The following is a 20590-nucleotide window of genomic DNA, read 5'->3' as shown; positions in this document are numbered from 1 at the left end:
TCTACTCCTGAGGCTGAGGCAGTAGAATGGCGTGAACCCGGGAGGTGGAGCTTGCAGTGAGCCAGATCGGGCCACTGCACTCCAGCCTGGGCAACAGAGCCAGACTGCATCTCAAAAAAAAAAAAAAAAAAAAAAAAAAAACCCCATGAATGGATTGATAGACAGAAAGTGAAAAAATCCAATGCTACCAGCTCTCATAAGCTCAAATTTCAATTCTCTACTGTACAAAAATCCCTGGTATAAGTGAGAGATATACTTCAAGATCTTTGCATATTCCAAAGTTTACGGCTGTCACTGACAGAGAGCTTCTTCTGTAAACTTCCCACGTTTGCACTGAAGAGCACTGTGTCTGGGGACTATTTTACTATCACTAGCTTCATAATGGTGTTTTCTCCTTGGTGTAATATTTCACAAAGAGACAAAGAATACGTATGTGTGTATGTGACTCATTCATGCTAGTTACCACGTAAATAACAACAAGCAGCAAATATGAAGTTAAAAGTGAAGTTGAAGTGTAAATGCTGCCGTCCAGATGGGTGAGGCTTACTCATCCATCAAGCGACGTCCTCAACCTCGCCTCCACCGCACACAGCGTTCAAGTTTCCATCTCAACAGAACGTCCGCATCATGAACCTTTACGGTTCATAAATAGTCGAGAAAGCTAACATCAAATTCTTGAATGCCAAGAGTCTACAAATTATTCCATTCACAGATGTTATAATCAGATTTCTTTTTTTTTTTTTTTGATATGGAGTCTTGCTCTCACCCAGACTACAGTGCAGTGGCACGACCTTGGCTCACTGCAACCTTCATTATAGCAGTGTGAAAACAAACTAATAACCCTCCCTGAGGCGCCTTCTCCTTAGGCAACCAGCTGTCTCCATGCTCCTCCTCTGCCCCCTGTTCTTTCTTTTCCCCTCATGAGGCCCAAGTGATAAACAGGGCCAGCCGCAGCCCCAGCCCCAGCCCCAGCCCCGTCCTACTGCAGGCCTGTGTGGCTGCTGGAGAGGCCGTGCTCCTTTCCTCTCCCCGAGCCTGCCTCATACGCTTTCTGGATCCTGGAGGAAACTGACCCACTATTCTCATACTGGTGCAACATCACCAGTATGAGTACCAGTCTTGGTACAGCTTCCAAGACCTCAAAGCTGTACCATTTGAGCCAGGCTTTTTTCTTGTCTCCACTTGCTAGGGCTGTCGTTGGGACAGTCCTAGAGGGTGGTGCCAATGGATGAATGGATGGATGGACAGTAGTCCAGGGATGACGTCCCTGTCTGTCCTGAACTCGGCCCTTCCTCCAATGAGAAGCCTTCCTGAGTGAGTATATACAGTCATCCCTTGGTATCCATGGAGGATTAGTTCTAGGGTCCCCGGGAATGCCAAAATCCATGGATGCTCAAGTCTCTGATATAACATGGCCTAGTATTTACGTATAAGCTATGCACATCCTCCCGTAGACATCAGACTATTACTAGATTATTTATGATATGTCATACAATGCAGATGCTACATGAATGGTCGTGATACTGTATTCTTTAGGGAATGATGACAAGAACAAAGTCTGCACATGTTCCATAGAAACATAACCATCCAATTTATTTTCTGAATATTTTCCATCTGCTGTTGCTGAATCTACAGATGCAGAGCTCCTGGATACGAGAGCCAAGTGTGCTTTGAGAGTAGGGTGGGTGAGGTTGCTAATGAGTACAGGGGAGCAGGTGTTGATCGGGAGGACCCTGCACTGGGGCATCTGGACTTTCTGCCTCAGGACTTGAGACTCCAGTTGGATGGCAAAGGCAGACTCAGCCCAGGTCAAAGCCGTCCCCTTGAAATTTCATTTTATCCCAAGCTCTTTCTGGACCCTGGAATTTGGCATCCCCTAGGCCCTGCGTGGAAGGACAGCTGAACCAGGTTTTAGATAACATGTCTAGAAGAGGGAGCCCCTAGTGTGTGCCCGGCACTTTCCCCACAGGATCCTCTAGCTAGAATATCCAAGGGTCATGGAGAGAAATACCCAGTTAAAATATCAGAAATGAAGAAGTGATACCATTAGAGACACTAAAAAGATCATTAGGTAATAGTATTAGCTTTTGTATTCTGAGATCCAACAGCAGCAGTCACTTCCCCCCACCCCTATGTGTATCCCAGGACCACCCTGGGCAGGGAGTGCTGAAGTTAGGGAGCACCCATGGATGCTCTGATGCTGGCCCTGGGCTTCGGGGGTGACAGTGATGAGGAACTGGGTGCACACATGAGTGGGGCAGCCGGGCCTGGCCAGAGAAGCAACACACACGTGTACAGACGTGTTTACCCACATACACGTGTGCACGTACGTGCACAAACACATCGCAGGCAGGCATGTTGACGCCTCAGGCAGCGGAGGACCCTGACTATGGGCCCTGCTGACCCGGGCAAGGCCCCATTGTGATGCGTGCCATGACCTCAGAATGTCACTGGTGCTTAGCACCTATCCGCTCTCTGGCCTGCCTCAGTGTTCTACAGCAGTTACACACAGGCGGTGGTATCTGTGAGCAGCTCTGTGGACTCAAAGGTTTTCTCCCTGAGAGGCATAACCCAGGCCAGCTGATTCATCAGAATCAGGTGAGTGTGACCTGCTCTCTTCCCTCCAGGTTGACTTGGGGACAGTGGCTACGGTGTGGGCGGTGTTGGCATCTGTGGGGCAGCTACCGAGGAGGGTCATCCCTGAGCACTCACCAGGCGCCTGTTCTACACTGCCCGTGTAGACGATTGGCTCTTTCGTCCTCATGGTGGCTTCGTAGAGTGGGTGCTGTTCCCAAATGTACCCATTCGACAGATGAGACGTCTGGGGTCAGAGAGGCAGTAACCGGCCTGGGAATCCAGACGTGACGCTGAGTTTTGCTCTCAGCCCTGCCGTGTGCTGTGCTGGAATTCAGGCCTGAACCCTGTGACCTCCCTGCCCTAGATCCCAAATCTACCCAGGTTTCCGATCCCGATGGGGCAGAGCCTGGTCCTGGCAGAGCCACTGGTATAGATCCACTGTGGGTGGGGTGAATAGGACGGTCCTCAGAACACCTCTGTGCCCTAAGCTGGGTCCTGATGGTCGCTGTGGGCCCCACTGAACACACATGGTCCCTTGTCCGGGGGAGCCTGCTGCCCTTGGGCAGCTGTGGAAAATGAAGGAGCCCTGGAGGGCTGGCTGAGGGGAGACTATCTTCCCTTCTGTTCAAAGGGGTCCAGGCACTAGGGTTCTCCCCAGGTATTTCTTGCTCTGTGTGGTCCTCTCGAGGCCTCGCCCTCCTTTTGCCCTGAGTATTCCCAGGAGGGACGGTCCACCCAGGTGTTCTCCAGGACCAAGGACCCACTGTTCTTCCTCAGTGACCCAGGAAAATGAAGCCTCCTCCTCTAGGGACAGCTCAGAATGGTGGACTCCACAGTCCCTCTGCGAGAGACGTGGTTTCCATGAGTACAATAGATCTTTTTCATCCCCAAGCCGAACACCCTCCTGCTCAACAGGCGTTATTCCTAAAGTGGATTCACTGTTCAGACTGAAGGGCCGCGGTAGCCAAAGTGATGAGCGGAGTAGAACCGAGCAGTCAGGAGAGATCTTGTTCCCTGTAGGAAACGGGGCATCTCTGTGGCCCTGAGCATCCCAGGAGGCTGAGTGTACAGAGACCTCTGGTCGCTGACCCTAGTCTGCCTCCACATCCCTGGAATAGCGCATCATGGGCCCTTCACCCTTGGCAGGTGGAAACCATTCAACCTGCTGGGGCAGGTGTGCCCCCATTTCATGGCATTTGGGGACAACAGGATTCTCTGTCTAGGTCCCACTGTACTCAAGTCCTTGGGAAGATGCCCACCCCTGCTTGGGACTTGAGACTCCAGAGACTCGAGCAGCTGTGGGCCACTGCGTCTGGCCCCTTTTTACCTGGGGGCCAGACCCAAAGCCATGTAACAATATCCAGCCAAAGCCATGAAGCTCTATCAGTGATGGAGAGTCCTTTTAGGCACTGGTGGCTTACATTAAGATTCAGTCCAATAACATGACTAAGCAATCTTAGATACTGGAACAGCCCACTGTTCTTACCTCAAAACTCTTGCGTAAAGCATCAACACCAAGATAGAAAAGCATCTGCCATGTCTGCTCTTCTGCCCGTAGTTTTTGCCAGATTCGATGCAGTCTTTCATAAAGATGAATTCCCAAGCAGGTCAGAACTTCTTCTTGGGCTATGTCTATTGTCTTTGCATGCCTTTCTCTTCGCCTATAAAAGGGAATAATCACACACTAATACCTTTAACTGAAACAGTAAAAGATGGATAACACAGCTGCAAGTTCAGGTTTTAAACACAATGTGCTTACCTAGTAACAAGACAGTTATACATTTACACTCAACGTATATGTTGCTATACAAGCATGCATGTCTACAATCAATGAGAAATACACATGCAAGTAGAATTTAGTCCTTGTATTGCTAAAAATAAAGTAATTCAGGAACTGGCTCTAAAAAGATGGGTTTTAGGGCACAAAGCAATCACATATAAGTGTCCAGCTCACAGTAGACACAACAGTTCCTTTTACTTTCCAATTATAGCAAAACATTTTTCCCTTCATTAGGTTTTTTGTTTTGAGGAGGAATGGAGAAAGGCAATGCCAAAGTGATTCATCACGGGCAAGAGTCCTCCACCAGGCCAGTCTTTACAAGTGTTCACAGAACTTTGGCAATAAAAAAGCCCTTTGTATTCTAGTAGAAAATAGGCACCCAAATGAGGGTTGATACCCTAAATACAAAAGGAAATGAATTTGATTTATTCTATTAACATCATCATCTGATTTTATTTTTACAACAAAGCCAGAGATAATACTTTAGGTTTCTATGCAGTAATAATAATATAATATACACAGTTCATGAATTACATTCAATAAGGCATTTCTTAATCCCCTACTGCAAAGATCTGACTTATGCAAAAACCATTATTGTGAATAAAATTTACACACGATAATGCATGGATAGAGGGAGAAAAATCCCTTCTAATCATTTTCAAATGAAAATGATAGTCTGTAACAACGAAAGCCAAAAAAGCCTGCCTCCCTTCAAGCAAGAACTAGCAGAGGATTGAACCAAACACCAGAGAACAGTTTTTCCCTATTTTCAGTCAATTAAGAAATGCATACTTTAAAGAGAAGCAAAATCTTTACAGGCATACTTTAATTTATACATATATCATATGTACTGAGACAGAAGGTGATGAAAATAAACTTTCAGTAATAAAATGAAGCAAAGCGCTAGATAGCCCATTCTAGCAAATTACATACTCATACCCTCCTGTGAACTCTGGCTCAACACGACCCAAAAGATGTGCAATGAAGTCTGTTTCACAGCAAACATGTATGTGTCGTTCATGTGGACAGCACCGCAAGCCTTCATAAAGTGCAGCACAGTAGCCCTTTTCTTTGCTGCAGTCAAGTTCACCAATAAGGATATTGTATGCTCGGAGGACTTTATTTTTGCAATCAGTGCAAAACCTGTTGAAAAGAAAAACCTCAAAATTAAGAACTGGCTGTGCAATTATTTCTTGTGGCATATAACAGTGTACTAGATGATGGCACTCTCTCCCATCTACAGCATCCAAAAAAAGCCTCCATACACACATTTAAAACATACGCATGTAAGGTAAATACAAATTTAGGGATTGCATAAATACAGATAGACCTTCATTGGCAAATTATTTTTAAACTAGAGAAACACATAGCCTAAAAGAATGAGGCAGATACATACCTATTATTTCATAAAATGCATGCCCAGAAAAGTATTAGTTACCAAGAACTAGCATATCTCCACTTCAAAAGCTATTTGCACAGGTCAGAAATAAAACAATAGAGGCAACAAACCAATGACTCTTGATTGGTTTGTTCTTTCTCCTTCCAGCCTCTGAAAATAGATGGTCTCTTCAGCCAGGAAACCTTGACTCCAATTTCTATTACAACATTTGAATATTTCACTAGCTAAGCATTTGAGGATAGGGGTAGGGGTTGGGGTGGGGAGAAGAATGGGAAAGTGGTGCATGTATTTTTTAATTCTCTGATTATTTCCAAAATGCCAAATTCTGTCTTCCCAAAAATGCCTATTTCTCAATAACAAACATAATATACAAAAAAACATACACGGAAACTGGTTTAAACTTAAGTGTATATAATGTGGCAAAAGAATAGAAGAGTTTGTGAATGTAGGGAAGGAAGAAAATTTCTTTCAGAAACCAAATATCAATCAATCAGAAAGAAATAATAGAGCCTGGTTTCTTTATCTTTGAATTCCTGGAACAAGAAGAACTTGGTCAGGTGGAAAAGCCACGCTCACAATAAGAGTAACTGGCTAAGAAGATTAGTTAAGTGAAACAAGGAAATTTTGATCTCTTTGATTTAAATTCATCTCCCAAATGAGCTCATCTATGCGTATGGCCTCAACTAACGTGGCTATAAAGATGACTTGTGACTCTACAGCTCCATTCAAATCTCTGCTATTGCCTGAGGGCCAGACCCATATCGAAAAGTGACAAGACATGACAGATGTCCAATAGGCAACACCTTAAATTCACTGTCCAAGGGTAATGCTGTTCTATTCTTATGTTCCTTCTCAATCCCTGTTAAGAACACTGCCATTCAGAGCCATTCAGAGTCACCCAGGCTGGAAATCTAAGTTAATTCCAACTTCTCCCTGGGTCTTCCTATTGAGTAGAGCCAACTAGTATTCACTCTTTCTTGTTTCTCCTGTAGGTCCCTATTTTCAATTCCCTCTGGCATGGTTTAAGTTGCCTATGCTATATATATATATATTTATTTTTTTTTTTTTGAGGCAGAGTCTCTCTTTGTTGCCCAGGCCGGAGTGCAGCGGCGCCATCGCGGCTCACTGTAACCTCTGCCTCCTGGGTTCAAGCGATTCTCCTGCCTCAGTCTCCTGAGTCGCTGGGATTACAGGTGCCCACCACTATACCCAGCAAATTTTTTGTATTTTTTAGTAGAGACAGGGTGTCGCCAAGTTGGCCAGGCTGGTCTTGAACTCTTGACCTCAGGTGATCCACTCACCTTGGCCTCCCAAAGTGCTGAGATTACAGGCTTGAGCTACCGCACCCAGCCCACTGTTTTTTTTTTTCTTTTTTAAAGCTTCTTAACTGACTTTCCTGTTTCCACTCTTCCTAGCATTGAAGCATTTCTTACACCAAAATAATTTTTCTAGCACAAATCTGATTATCTGTGTCTCAGCTTAAAAACCTTTCAGCTGGCCAGGCATGGTTGCTCACGCCTGTAATCCCAGCACTTTGGGAGGCTGAGGCCGGCAGATCACCTGAGGTTGGGAGTTTGAGACCAGCCTGACCAACATGGAGAAACCTCGTCTCTAGTAAAATACAAAAATTAGCCAGGCGTGGTGGCGCATGCCTGTAATCCCAGCTACTCCGGAGGCAGAAGCAGGAGAATCACTTGAACCCGGGAGGTGGAGGTTGCAGTGAGCCAAAATCGCACCACTGCACTCCAGCCCGGGCAACAAGAGCAAAACTCTGTCTCAAAAAAACAAAACAAAACAAAACAAAAAACTTTTCAGTTGTCTCTTATTATTAATACTTCTGATTTATACTCTTCTTCGTGCTTTTTTTTTTTTTAAGATGGAGTTTCACTCTGTCACCCAGGCTGGAGTGTAGTGGTGATCTTGGCTCACTGCAACACCCGCCCCCCAGGTTCAAGCGATTCTCCTGCCTCAGACTCCTGAGTAGGTGGGATTACATGCGCCCACCACCACACTTGGCTGATTTTTGTGTTTTTAGTGCAGACGGGGTTTCACCATGTTGGCCAGGCTGGTCTTGAACTTCTGACCTCAAAGTGATCCCCCCACCTCAGCCTCCCAAAGTGTTGGCATTACAGGCATCAGCCACCACGCCCGGCCTAGACTTCTTACTATAGTATTTACCCTTCTACCGCCATATCTTTGTTTCATGCACACACGTTTTGCTGGACCAATAGTAGATAACGATGTTTCTTAAAATGAAGATATGGGCTGGGCGCAGTGGCTCACGTCTGTAATCCCAGCCCTTTGGGAGGCAGAGGCGGATGGATCATCTGAGCTCAGGAGTTTGAGATCAGCCCGGCCAACATGGTGAAACCCCGTCTCTACTAAAAATACAAAAATTAGCTGGATGTGGTGGCATACACCTGTAATCCCAGCTACTCAGGAGGCTGAGGCAGGAAAATTGCTTGAACCCGGGAGGCAGAGGTTGCAGCGAGCCAAGATCGCACCACTGCACTCCAGCCTGCATGAGAAGAGCGAAACTCCATCTCAAAGAAGAAAAAAAAGAATATATGTTAAATTAGAGGCTCTAAGCCCACTTGGTAAACAGAGGCAACAATGCTGACAAATAATGTTAAATTATGTTATTTCACTAAAGTTTTAAATATGGGCAAAAATATACAAAAATTAACACAAAATGGATTAAAAACTAAATGTTAACATCTGAAAACCATAAAACTAGAAGAAAACATAGGGGAAAATCTTCATGACACTGGACTAAGTGATGATTTCTTGGCTATGACACCAAAAGCACACATGCACAACAAAAACAAAAATAGACGCTTCTCTGAGAAAACACCAAATGGCGGATGATGCTGGTGGCGGCCGGCGGTGGGGATCGCCTGGGATGGGGAAACGCGGTGGCTTCCGCGGAGGTTTTGGCAGTGGCATCCGGGGCCGGGGCCGCGGCCGGGGCCGGGGCCGGGGCCGAGGCCGCGGCTGAGGCTGCAAAGCTCATGGAGGCAAGGCCAAGGATAAGGAGTGGATGCCTATCACCAAGCTGGGCCGCCTGGTCAAGCACATGAAGATCAAGTCCCTGGAGGAGATGTATGTCTTCTCCCTGCCCATGAAGGAATCTGAGATCACTAACTTTTTCCTGGGGGCCTCTCTCAAGGACAAGGTTTTGAAGATTATGCCGGTGCAGAAGCAGACCCGCGCTGGCCAGCGCACCAGGTTCAAGATGTTTGTTGCCATTGTGGACTACAATGGCCACATCGGTCTGGGTGTTAAGTGCTCCAAGGAGGTTGCCACTGCCATCCACGGGGCCATCATCCTGGCCAAGCTCTCTATTGTCCCTGTGCACAGAGGCTACTGGGGGAACAAGATCAGCAAGCCCCACACCATCCCTTGCAAGGCGACAGGCCGCCACGGCTCTGTGCTGGTGCGCCTCATCCCCATGCCCAGAGGCACTGGCATCCTCTCAGTGCCTGTACCCAAGAAGCTGCTCATGATGGCTGGTATTGATGACTGCTATACCTTAGCCAGGGGCTGCACTGCCACCCTGGGTAACTATACCAAGGACACCTTTCATGCCGTCTCTAAGACCTACAGCTACCTGATCCTCGACCTCTGGAAGGAGACTGTATTCATCAAGTCTTCCTGTCAGGAATTCACTGACTACCTCGTCAAGACCCACACCAGAGTCTCCATGCAGAGGACCCAGGCTCCAGCTGTGGCTACAACACAGGGTTTTTATACAAGAAAAATAAAGTGAATTAAGCCTGAGGAAAAAAAAAAAAAAAAAGACTACAGTCATATCACTTAACAATGGGACACATTCTGAGAAATGCATTGTTAGCTATTTTGCTGCTGTGCGAACATCAGAGTGTACTTACACAAACCTAGGTAGTATACATTTTTATTTATATTTTTTTCACATGGAAAACCAAATGTCCCAGCACCATCACTGAATATTAATCATTTCCTCTACTTGATCTACAACGCAGTATGCTCTATTATAATCTTACGGGCCCACTGTCATATATGTGGTCCATCACTGACCAAAATGTCATCACGTAGCACATGACTATACATTAAACTTAAAAACTTTGGCACAGCAAAGACGATCAACAGAGTAAAAAGGCAACCCAAAGAATGGGAAAAAATATTTGCAAACCATATATTGAATAAGAGGTTAATAGTCAGAATATAAAGAACCACTAGAACTCAATCACAGAAAAAAATAGCCTAATTTAAAAATGGGCAAAGCCGGGATCATGCCACTGCACTCCAGCCTGGGCAAGAAAGAAGATCCTGTCTCAAAAAAATAAAATAACTTAAAAGTAAATAAATAAATGGGCAAAGCATGAATAGACATTTCTCCAAAGATTATATACAAATGGCCAGCAAGCATATGAAAAGATGCTCAACATCACTAATCATCAGGAAAACGCACATCAAAAACACAATGAGATATCACCTTAAACCAATTAGAATGACCACTATCAAAACAACAACAACAAATAACAAGTGTTACCGAGGATGTGAAGAAATTGGAACCCTTATGCACCGTTGGCAGGCATGTATAATGGTACAGCTGGTATAGAAACCGGTATGAAAGTTCTTCAAAATAAGACTACCATATGATCCAGGAATCTCACTTTTAGGTATATATCCAAAAGAACTGATAGCAAGGATCTTGAAGAGATATTTGCACACTCATGTTCATTACTGCATTTATTGACAACAGGCAAAATGTAAGAGCAACCTTCAATGTCCATCAATGTATGAATGGATAAAGAAATGTGAATAGCCACGTGCAGTAATCCCAGCACTTTGGGAGGCCGAGGCGAGTGGATCACTTGAGGTCTGGAGTTCGAGACCAGCCTGACCAACATGGTGAAACCCTGTCTCTACTAAAAATACAAAAATTAGCCAGGTGTGGTGGTGTGTGCCTGTAATCCCAGCTACTCAGGAGGCTGAGGCAGGAGAATCACTTGAACTTGGGAGGCAGAGGCTGCGGTGAACCGAGATCAAGCCACTGCACTCCTGCCTGGGCAACAGAGCGAGACTGTCTCAAAAAAAAAAAAAAAAAAGAAAAAAGAAAAGTGAATAATATCACATATACTGTGACACTCACTGTCCATTTTTAATAATCTCACAGTATTGTGACATTATTCACCTTTTAGAGGGGAATCCTGTCATATGCTACAACATAGATGAATGTTAGACATTATCTAAGTATTGTCTTAGATAATGGCTAAGTAAAATAAGCCAATCACAAAAATTCAAGTGCTACATTATTCCATTTATATTAGCTATCTAAAATAATTAAACTCAGAAAGAGAAAGAAGAATTGTGGTTGCTAGGGGGTGAGGGGAGAAAAAAGGTGTTCAATGGGTATAGTTTCAGGTGAGATGAAAAAGTTCTGGAGATCTGTTGTACAACAATGTGCATATAGTTAACAATATTGTAATGTACACTTAAAGACTGTTTAAAAGGTAAATTTATGTTTCACGGTTTTTTGAGACAGGGTCTCACTCTGTGGCCCAGGCTGGAGTGCAGTGGCATACTCTTGTCTCACTGTAGCCTCAACCTCCCTAGTAGGCTCAGGTGATCCTCCCCGCCTCATCCACCTGAGTACCTGGGACTACAGGTGTGTGCCACCACGCATGGCTAATTTTTGTATTCTTTGTAGAGACAGGGTTTTGCCATGTTGCCCAGGCTAGTCTTGAACTCCTGGGCTCAAACAATCCGCCCGCCTCAGTCTCCCAAAATGCTGAACTGTGAGACACCGTGCCTAGCCTTATTTTGTGTTCTTTTAAAACACACACACATGCAAGCAGGAACAGAAAGTCTCTCCTTTAGGAGAGAAAAAACGGACACAGAAATAACAACAAATACTTCCACATTTTCAGGTTATAAATAGCAAGTTCACATTTTCAGGTAATTAAATGGTCAAATGTCAAAGAGAACAATAATAAAACTTGAAATATTTTCCCATTTTACTGCTTTATACTCTCATAGTAGTTTAATATATGTTTGATTGTACAACTGTAAGCGTAAGTAAATAGCGAGTTAAAAATAGGATATAAAAGCCGTAAAAGAGAATTTTTCCCATTTGTAAAAGCAGCATTGCATATGACTTTTTTAAAACTTTTTTTTTCGAGACAGAGTCTCACTCTGTCACCCAGGCTGAAGTGCAGTGGCATGATCATGGCTCACTGCAGCCTTCAACCTTCCTGGGCTCAAGTGATCCTCCCACCTCAGCCTCCCGAGTAGATGAAACTGCAGGTGTGTCACTACACCCAGCTAATTTTTTAATTTTGTTTATTTATTTATTTTTATTTACTATTATCTTTTTTTTGAGATGGAGTCTCGCTCTGTCGCCCAGGCTGCAGTGCAGCGGCGCAAACTCGGCTCACTGCAAGCTCCACCTCCTGGGTTCACGCCATTCTCCTGCCTCAGCCTCCCAAGTAGCTGGGACTACAGGCGCCCACCATCAAGCCCAGCTAAATTTTTTGTATTTTTTAGTAGAGACGGAGTTTCACTGTGTTAGCCAGGATAGTCTCAATCTCCTGACCTCATGATCCGCCTGCCTCGGCCTCCCAAAGTGTTGGGATTACAGGCGTGAGCCACGGCGCCCGGCCTGTTGTTTTTTTTTTTTTTTGAGATGGAGTCTTGCTCTGTTGCCGAGGCTGGAGCGCAAATGGCGTAATCTTGGCTCACCGCAACCTCCACCTCTCAGGTTAAGTGAGTCTCCTGCTTCAGCCTCCTGAGTAGCTGGGATTACAGGCACACGCCACCAAGCCTGGCTAATTTTTGTATTTTTAGTAGAGATGGGGTATCACCATGTTGGCCAGGCTGGTCTTGAACTCCTAACCTCGTAATCCACCCACCTCTGCCTCCCAAAGTGCTGAGATTAGAGGAGTGAGCCACCACACTCAGCCTTTAGAAATGGGCCTCCCTATGTTGCCCAAGCTGGTATTGAACTCCTGAATTCAAGTGATCCTCCTGCCTTGGCTTCCCAAAATGTTGGAATTATAGGCGTGAGCCACAATGCCCAGCCTTAAAAAACCCTTAAGGCAGAGGTTTCAGTTTATTAACACCTCATTTCTAATGATGTTCTATCATGTCTCAGCCTTTTGACTAAGATCAAGTGTAGTATCTGACGATGTTCTACCATAATACTTTTCTTTTGAGACAGTCTCACTCTGTCACCCAGGCTGGAGTGCAGTAGCACAATCTCAGCTCACTGCAAACTCTGCTTCCCAGATTCCAGCAATTCTCATGCCTCAGCCTCCTGAGTAGCTGGGATTACAGAAGTGCACCACCATGCCTGGCTAATTTACGTATTTTCAGTAGAGAGGGGTTTCACCATGTTGGCCAGGCTGGTCTCAAACTCCTGGCCTCATGTGATCTGTCCATCTCAGCCTCCCAAAGTGCTAGGATTACAGGCATGAGCCACCATGCCCGGCCTCTACCACAATTCTTTTTTTTTTTTGGTGGGGGGGGAACGAAGTTTCACTCTTGTTGCCTAGGCTGGAGCGCAATGGCGCGATCTCGGCTTACTGCAACCTCTGCCTCCTCCCGGGTTCAAGCGATTCTCCTGCCTCAGCCTCCTGAGTAGCTGGGATTACAGGCACCCGCCACCACGCCCGGCTAATTTTTGTATATTTAGTAGAGACAGGGTTTCGCCATGTTGACCATGCTGGTCTTGAACTTCTGACTTCAGGTGATCCACCCGCCTTGGCCTCCCAAAGTGCTGGGATTACAGGCATGAGCCACTGCGCCCAGCTGCTAATTTTATTTTAATTTTTATTATTTTTGAGATGGAGTTTCACTCTGCTGCCCAAGCTGGAATGCAGTAGTACAATCACGGCCACTGTGATCATGGTGCACCTTCAACCTCCTGGGCTCAAGCGATACTCTCACCTCAGCCTCCCCAGTAGCTAGGACTACAGGTTTGTGCCACCACGGCAGCTAATTTTTCTGCTTTTTTGTAGAGACGGGGTTTTACCATGTTGTCTAGGCTGGTCTAAAACTCCTGGGCTCAAACCATCTACCTGACTTGTCCTCCCAAAGTGCTGGAACTACACGTGTGAGCCACCACGCCCAGCCTATGTTTGTTTTAAAGAAGATAAAAATTGAGGCACAGAAAAGTCAACTAACTTGTACAGTTACAATTAGTAGAATCCAGATGCAATACAATCTCCTTAAATTCATCACTTACTGCCTTAATTATTACTCTCAACCATACTTTCTCACAACTGTTAAGATATTTATAAAATGGACTAAAATCCATCTAAAAATGTTAAAACACTAACCCTAAACATAGGAAAATCTACAAAACCATTATAAGAAACTCCAAAACATGTGCTCTAATAACTTGTCATTTATCACCCACAAAAACTATCTTTTGGGAGGATCAATTCATATTTAAAGAGGAAGGATATGTTTTGTGTCTGTATAGTTCCTGTAAAACTCCAAGTAAGTGACACATTCTCTACTCTCTTCGGCATAATCCACCAAAAAGACAAAGAAAGAAAGTTTTTAATTGAAAAAAGAAAAACACCAATAAACTTGGTATGTGGGCAAAGTCATTAGCTTACTGCCACATAAAGTAATGACACCAGTTTTTATAATTCACTTGATTTTTAGAGGCACTCCCAAAATAATTGTGTGTATCTGCCTCAAAGTCAAAGGACATACAACCACAAACGCAACATGTAACAAATTTAAACAGTACAACTGCCCCAAGAACACCATCTCTAGATGATGTTACCTTACCAGTTTCTTTTTCTTTTTTCGAGAAAGAGTCTTGCTCTGTCGGAGTGCAGTGGCACGATCCTGGCTCACTGCAATCTCTACCTCCTGGTTTCAAGCGATTCACCTGCCTCAGTCTCCCAAGTAGCTGGGACTACAGGTGCGTGCCACCATGCCTGGCTAATTTTTTTATTTTTAGTAGACACGGGGTTTCGCCACGTTGGCCTGGCTGGTCTCAAACCCCTGACTTAAGGTGATCCACTTGCCTGAGACTCCCAAAGTGCTGGGATTACAGATGTGAGCCACCGCACCCAGCCCACCAGTTTCCTTTTCTACTGGACTCTCCTCCCTATGAATTTCCAAATGTTAATGACACTTAGAAAATTCCTTTGTAGGCCAGGCACAGTGGCTCACACCTGTAATCCCGGCACTTCAGGAGGCTGAGGAGAGCGGATCACAAGTCAAGAGACTGAGACCATCCTGGGAAACATGGTGAAACCCCATCTCTACTAAAAATACAAAAATTAGCTGGGCATAGTGGTATGTGCCTGTAATCCCAGCTACTTGGGAGGCTGAGGCAGGAGAATCTCTTGAACCAGGGAGTCAGCAGTTACACTGAGCCGAGATCGAGCCACTGCATTCCAGCCTGGCGACAGAGCAAGACTCCGTCTCAAAAAAAAAGGAAATTCCTTTGTAAAAGTAGTGTTCCATAAAGGAAAATCTGAAGTTACTTTTATAGTAACGAAACACATGAATATCAACTCTCTTTTGGGGTCCTGATAATGACAGAAATACTTCAAATATTAAGTAAAAAGCTACTAATTTAATTTTGATAATGCTACCATAGGCTGGGCACAGCTCATGCCTGTAATCTCAGCACTTTGGGAGGTCGAGGCAGATGGATCACCTGAGGTCAGGAGTTCGAGACCAGCCTAACCAACATGGCAAAGCCCTGTCTCTACTAAAAATACAAAAATTAGCCGGGCGTGGTGGCATGCGCCTGTAGTCTCAGCTACTCAGGAGGCTGAGGCAGGAGAATCGCTGGAACGCGGGAGGCGAAGGGAACAGTGATCCTAGGTCTCACTACTGCACTCCAGCCTGGGTAACAGAGTGAGACTCCATCTCAAAAACAAAAAAAAAATCACAAAATAGGAGATGCTGGCTTAACACAAGAAGGCTAACCCTGAGAGTCATCCCATAAAGCAACTGCTTTGGCCAAGCGCAGTGGCTTATGACTGTAATCCCAGCACTTTGGGAGGCCGAGGTTGGTGGATCACAAGGTCAGGAGACCTAAACCATCCTGGCCAACATGGTGAAACCCCATCTCTACTAGAAATACAAAAATTAGCTAGGTGTGGCGGCGTGTGCCTGTAATCCCAGCTACTCGAGAGGCTGAGGCAGGAGAATCTCTTGAACCTGGGAGGCAGAGGTTGCAGTGAGCCGAGATCGCGCCACTCTACTCCAGCCTGGCGACAGAGCTAGACTCCATCTCAAAAAAAAAAAAAGGAACTGCCTACTCTAACATTAAGCTCCGCCTAGTGCCAAGTATTAAAGGGAAGGCTAGAATGCTATTATACAAAAGAGGTCAGTGACAGGCCACTCTAGGTGACTGACACATAAGGCACCTTCCACATTATACTGGAACAACCATCAGACTTACCTGTGTTTTCGCAGATATGTTTCTAGTGTTTCTAAAAGACAACTCGAGTCAATTAAAACTACTTCATCCCTGCATTCCTGTGACATTAGTTCCCATCCATCCATCCAACAACCTCTGTAGAAAGAACAAGTATTAGTGGAAAGGGAGAATACAAAAGGGTAAAACATTAAAAAAACAAAAAACAGATTAAAGTATTGCTTGATTTTACCTGGCTGTTCCCTGGAAAGGTCCATAATAGAAAATGATCCTATACTTGCTGTCCTTCCTGTGGTCTTCACTATTTCTCTTATCTGTACTTAACTTCTCTGAACTGACACTGCTACTGCTCCCTTCACTGTAGTGTAGTATAGTACAAAGCTTAGTGACACTGAGATAATCTGAAGAAATAATTTCTATAGTCTAAATTAAAATCATGAACACTTTAATGATTAAGATATTAGAACATGTTTACAAATTATATGATTACATACTCATTTTCTATTAATATAACGTTCATTTAAATGTGTGCTCATATCTTTATATAAAAACTTCTGCTTGACTATCAAGTTTATCTGATACAATTTAACATTTGTAGTTATGAAGACAGCAACTGGTTAATAAACTAAGTATTCTATGAGCAAATATAGTTGGAATGTTCTAAAGTCAAAATGACCAAAAAAATTATCAAGTATTTTCCCTTATAAACACAGACCAATCTTCCACAAATCGAAAATTCTAAGAAGTTTTGATCTATTTAATGAGATCATCATCAAGTAATTTTTTTTTTTACTTTTATTTTGTAGAGACAAGGTCTCTACTATGTTGCCCAGGCTGGTCTCAAACCCCTGACCTCAAGCCATTCTCCCACCTCAGCCTCCCAAAGCACTGGGATTACAGGTGTGAGCCACCATGCCCAGCTCAATTTTTTTTTTGTAATCACTCCTTTTTAAAAGCTAAACCATGGTAACAAAACTATTATCTACCTTCACAGGTACAAGTAGCTGGGAAGGTCACAGATTAATTACAGTGAATAAGTTTTACATTTACTAAAAGATAGTACACTAACATGAACACTTTATACAGCCTAAATTAATAAGAACTATGTGGTAATTTTTTTTTTGAGACAGACTCTCACTCTGTCACTCAGGCTGGAATGCAGTGGCGTGATCTTGGCTCAGTGCAACCCCACCCCTGCAGGGGCTCAAGTGATCCTCCTACCTCAGCCTCCCGAATAGCTAGGACCATAGGCGTGTACCACCACACCCGGTTATTATTATTATTATTATTATTATTTGTATTTTTTAAGTAGAGACAGCAGGGTCTTGTCATGTTGCCCAGGCTGGTCTCCGACTCCTCAGCTCAAGCAATCCACCCACCTCGGCCTCCCAAAGGGCTGGGATTACAGGCGCGAGCCACCAAGCCCAGCCTTATACAATTTTTTTTAACAAACTTACTAAAAACTTCTCACTCTCCATCCCCAACAGGGTTCAACTTCAGTATGAAAACTGCCACACATTTTGCTTTGTTGCAGCACATTTATTTTGGACCTGCATTCCAAGGGAAACGTGGGTTTACACGCCATTCAATCACAGCCTTCTTGATTTTTCATGATTCTGAACAACTGGCTCCTGTCTGTTCTTCTGCAGGTCTCAGTACAGTCCAAGGAATTCATTACACCTTGGACGCTAGAGACGGAAAAACCTCTGAACTTTTAACTTACTCTATGTAGCTAAATGGGTATTTCTCAACCCTCTGCCTAAAATATAAGTTATCCACACAATTCAGCCCTGTACTCCCTCTCACAAGGGCTCAGGCCAAAGTTTAGCTCCCCTTATTTGTGACAACAAAAACATCATCTGTTCCACTTTCCATGCTACATCCTTCTATTCTCAACTGTGATATTTCCTTTTTGAGACAGAGTCTCACTCTGTCACCTAAGCTGGAGTGCAGTGGTATGATCTCGGCTCACTGCAATCTCTGCCTCCCAGGTTCAAGCGATTCTCCTGCCTTAGCCTCCCAACTAGCTGGGACTACAGGCGCGTGCTACCACACCTGGCTAATTTTTGTATTTTTAGTAGAGACGAGGCTTCGCCATATTGGCCAGGCTGGTCGTGAACTCCTGACCTCATGATCTGCCTGCATTGGCCTCCCAAAGTGCTGGGATTACTAGTGTGAGCCACCGCCCCCAGCCCCTCTTTTATTAACTATACTTGATTAGTATAATGCATAATTTCCCAGAACTGAAAAACTCTCAAACTCAAGTTCTCATAATTGAGGGAAAGGTTCATAAAGAGAAATCAGAGCTGAAGAATGATTATTATATCATCAGAACGTGAAGGCATTTTTTTTTTTTTAAAAAAAAGCTCTATAAAAAAAATCTGTATCTCAAATCAGGATTTTAGTTATAAACATTCTAGACCTTATGCCTTCTATTATTCTTTTAAGATCAAACTTTCCAAAAAAATAACCTTTCCACTTTCTGGTTCTGCTCTCATACTCTCCATTCACAGCTTAATCCATGACAACCTTACATCGCATTCACTTTTCCATCACTGTAACCTGGATTCTGCTTCCACTCAATCACTAGCTCAGCTCATCAAGATCACCAATTATCTCACTGTTACTAAATCCAATGTCCACTTTTGGGTCCTTGATAACTTGGCAGCATTTAATACAGTTGATCAGACTTCCTTGGAACGCTTTTGTACCTTGGCTTCTTTCTATCTATCTGGCTACTCTTTCTCAGGTTTCTTTACTAATTTCTTTTTCTACCCATTAAATTCCTCAGAATTCTTTTACTCTCTTTCCCTTTAGGTGATCTTACATAACATTCTCTAAGATAAGCTACAGGCCTACAACTCCAGCCTAGATCTTTCTTTCAGATCTCAAACTTACTCCCAGACAGACAGTAACCTGGGTTTACTTGCATAGATGAGAGAATACTCTCAGAAAAGCTGACCTAGATTTCTATTTATTAGGCTAAAACCTAATCAACTGTATTATACTTCCTCTGCAAATAGACTAAACAAATTTAAAAAGCTATGGGGGGGTGGGGATGTAGCAGTAGGAGGGGGAGTGGAAATACATAAAATGGAGAATCATAGTAGCATTTAATAGTGGTGACCATCCAAGGGAGAGGGAGCCTTGGCTAAGCATACTGTACTGCTTAGCCTGCTATTCTATGTGGCCTGTGGGAATAACTGAAGCTACCTTAGTCAAGAGACAGACACCACTTAAGATCAATTAAGTCCATTCACACTGATTCCATACTCAGTAAACAGCCTTCTAAAACATGACTTCCCATGTAGTGGAACTGTAGCTAGAAGGGGATGTAAAATCTGTGGAGGTTTGTTTTGTTTCTTAAGCTGAAAGATAGAAAAACAGAGCTGAATGTAAATTCAACAAAAGTAGGTAACTGAATAAGCAAAGTGATTGAAAACAAAGAAGATGGAGTGCAGAGCAAGAGTGGAAGGACTGGTCTTTGAAGGAAGGCAGCAATGAGCACAGATGCATAAGATGCTGGGCTACTTGCTTCTCAGTTCATCAACAAAGAATATGCTTAATAGAAAAAAAGTACCAGAACGCAAGCTCTTTACTGTATCATACCACTCTAGGCCTTCAGCCAACAGGTCATTCTCTAATGTGAAAAATTAGCCTGTACTCTGCATTTAGAGTCAGAAATTCTCTCAAGCTACTGACAAATCTGAGAAGGAAGAAGGAGCTGATGAAAAAATAAAAAATAAAAAATTTTTAAAAGATACTGACAAATCGGGCCAGGTGCGGTGGCTCACGCCTGTAATCCCAGCACTTTGGGAGGACAAGGCGGGTTGATCACCTGAGGTCAGGAGTTCGAGACCAGCCTGGCCAACCTGGTGAAACCCTGTGTCTACTAAAAATACAAAAATTAGCCGGGCATGGTGGCAGGTGCCTGTAATCCCAGCTACTCGGGAGGCTGAGGCAGGAGAATCACTTGAACCCAGGCGGCAGAGGTTGCAGTGAGCCGAGATCGCACCATTGCACTCTAACCTGGGTGACAGGGGAAATTCCATCTCAAAAAAAAAGAAAGAATTTGAAAGAAAGAAAAAAAAGATACTGACAAATCAAGCAGCAAAATAACAACTGTCCTTAAGAAAACTTCTTTTCTTCAGGCCACAAGAATATAATGTGTGGTTCTTGTTTGGATCCTGATTCATACAAACCAACATTCAAAAAAAAAAAAACAAAACACAGAAACAGGTAAAATCTGAGTATGAACTGGGTATTCGATTGTTACACTTAATTTTGTTAGGTGTTATGATGGCAATGTGTGAAAAAAAAAGTCCATATACTTAGAGATGCATGTGGAAGGATGCAATAGAGTAACACGAAGCCTGGGACTTGCTTTAAAATACAAAGAAAAAGGTGGATAAATGAAGCAAGTGTGGCAACTCTTAAT

At 43.9% G+C, this 20590-nt stretch overlaps 1 protein-coding gene and 1 pseudogene across 1 annotated transcript in view; one reads left to right on the top strand and one right to left on the bottom strand.

Annotated features, from left to right (window-relative positions):
- Positions 1–20590, bottom strand: part of LOC129017007 (gametogenetin-binding protein 2-like) — a 114288-nt gene that overhangs the window by 75856 nt on the left and 17842 nt on the right. The window contains exons 5-7 of the mRNA XM_063655585.1: positions 16177–16290; positions 5291–5500; positions 4064–4238 (exon numbers count right to left, since the gene is read on the bottom strand). Of these exons, the coding sequence (XP_063511655.1) occupies positions 4064–4238; positions 5291–5500; positions 16177–16290 (499 nt within the window). The remainder of the gene's footprint in view (positions 1–4063; positions 4239–5290; positions 5501–16176; positions 16291–20590) is intronic.
- Positions 8500–9921, top strand: LOC129017009 (small ribosomal subunit protein uS5-like; annotated as a pseudogene).

This window comes from Pongo pygmaeus, chromosome 19 (genome assembly GCF_028885625.2).
Source record: "Pongo pygmaeus isolate AG05252 chromosome 19, NHGRI_mPonPyg2-v2.0_pri, whole genome shotgun sequence".
In the NCBI taxonomy this organism is placed as follows: Eukaryota; Metazoa; Chordata; class Mammalia; order Primates; family Hominidae; genus Pongo; species Pongo pygmaeus.
Note: the sequence above shows the minus strand (reverse complement) of the source record. Positions and strands in the feature narration are given on the sequence as shown.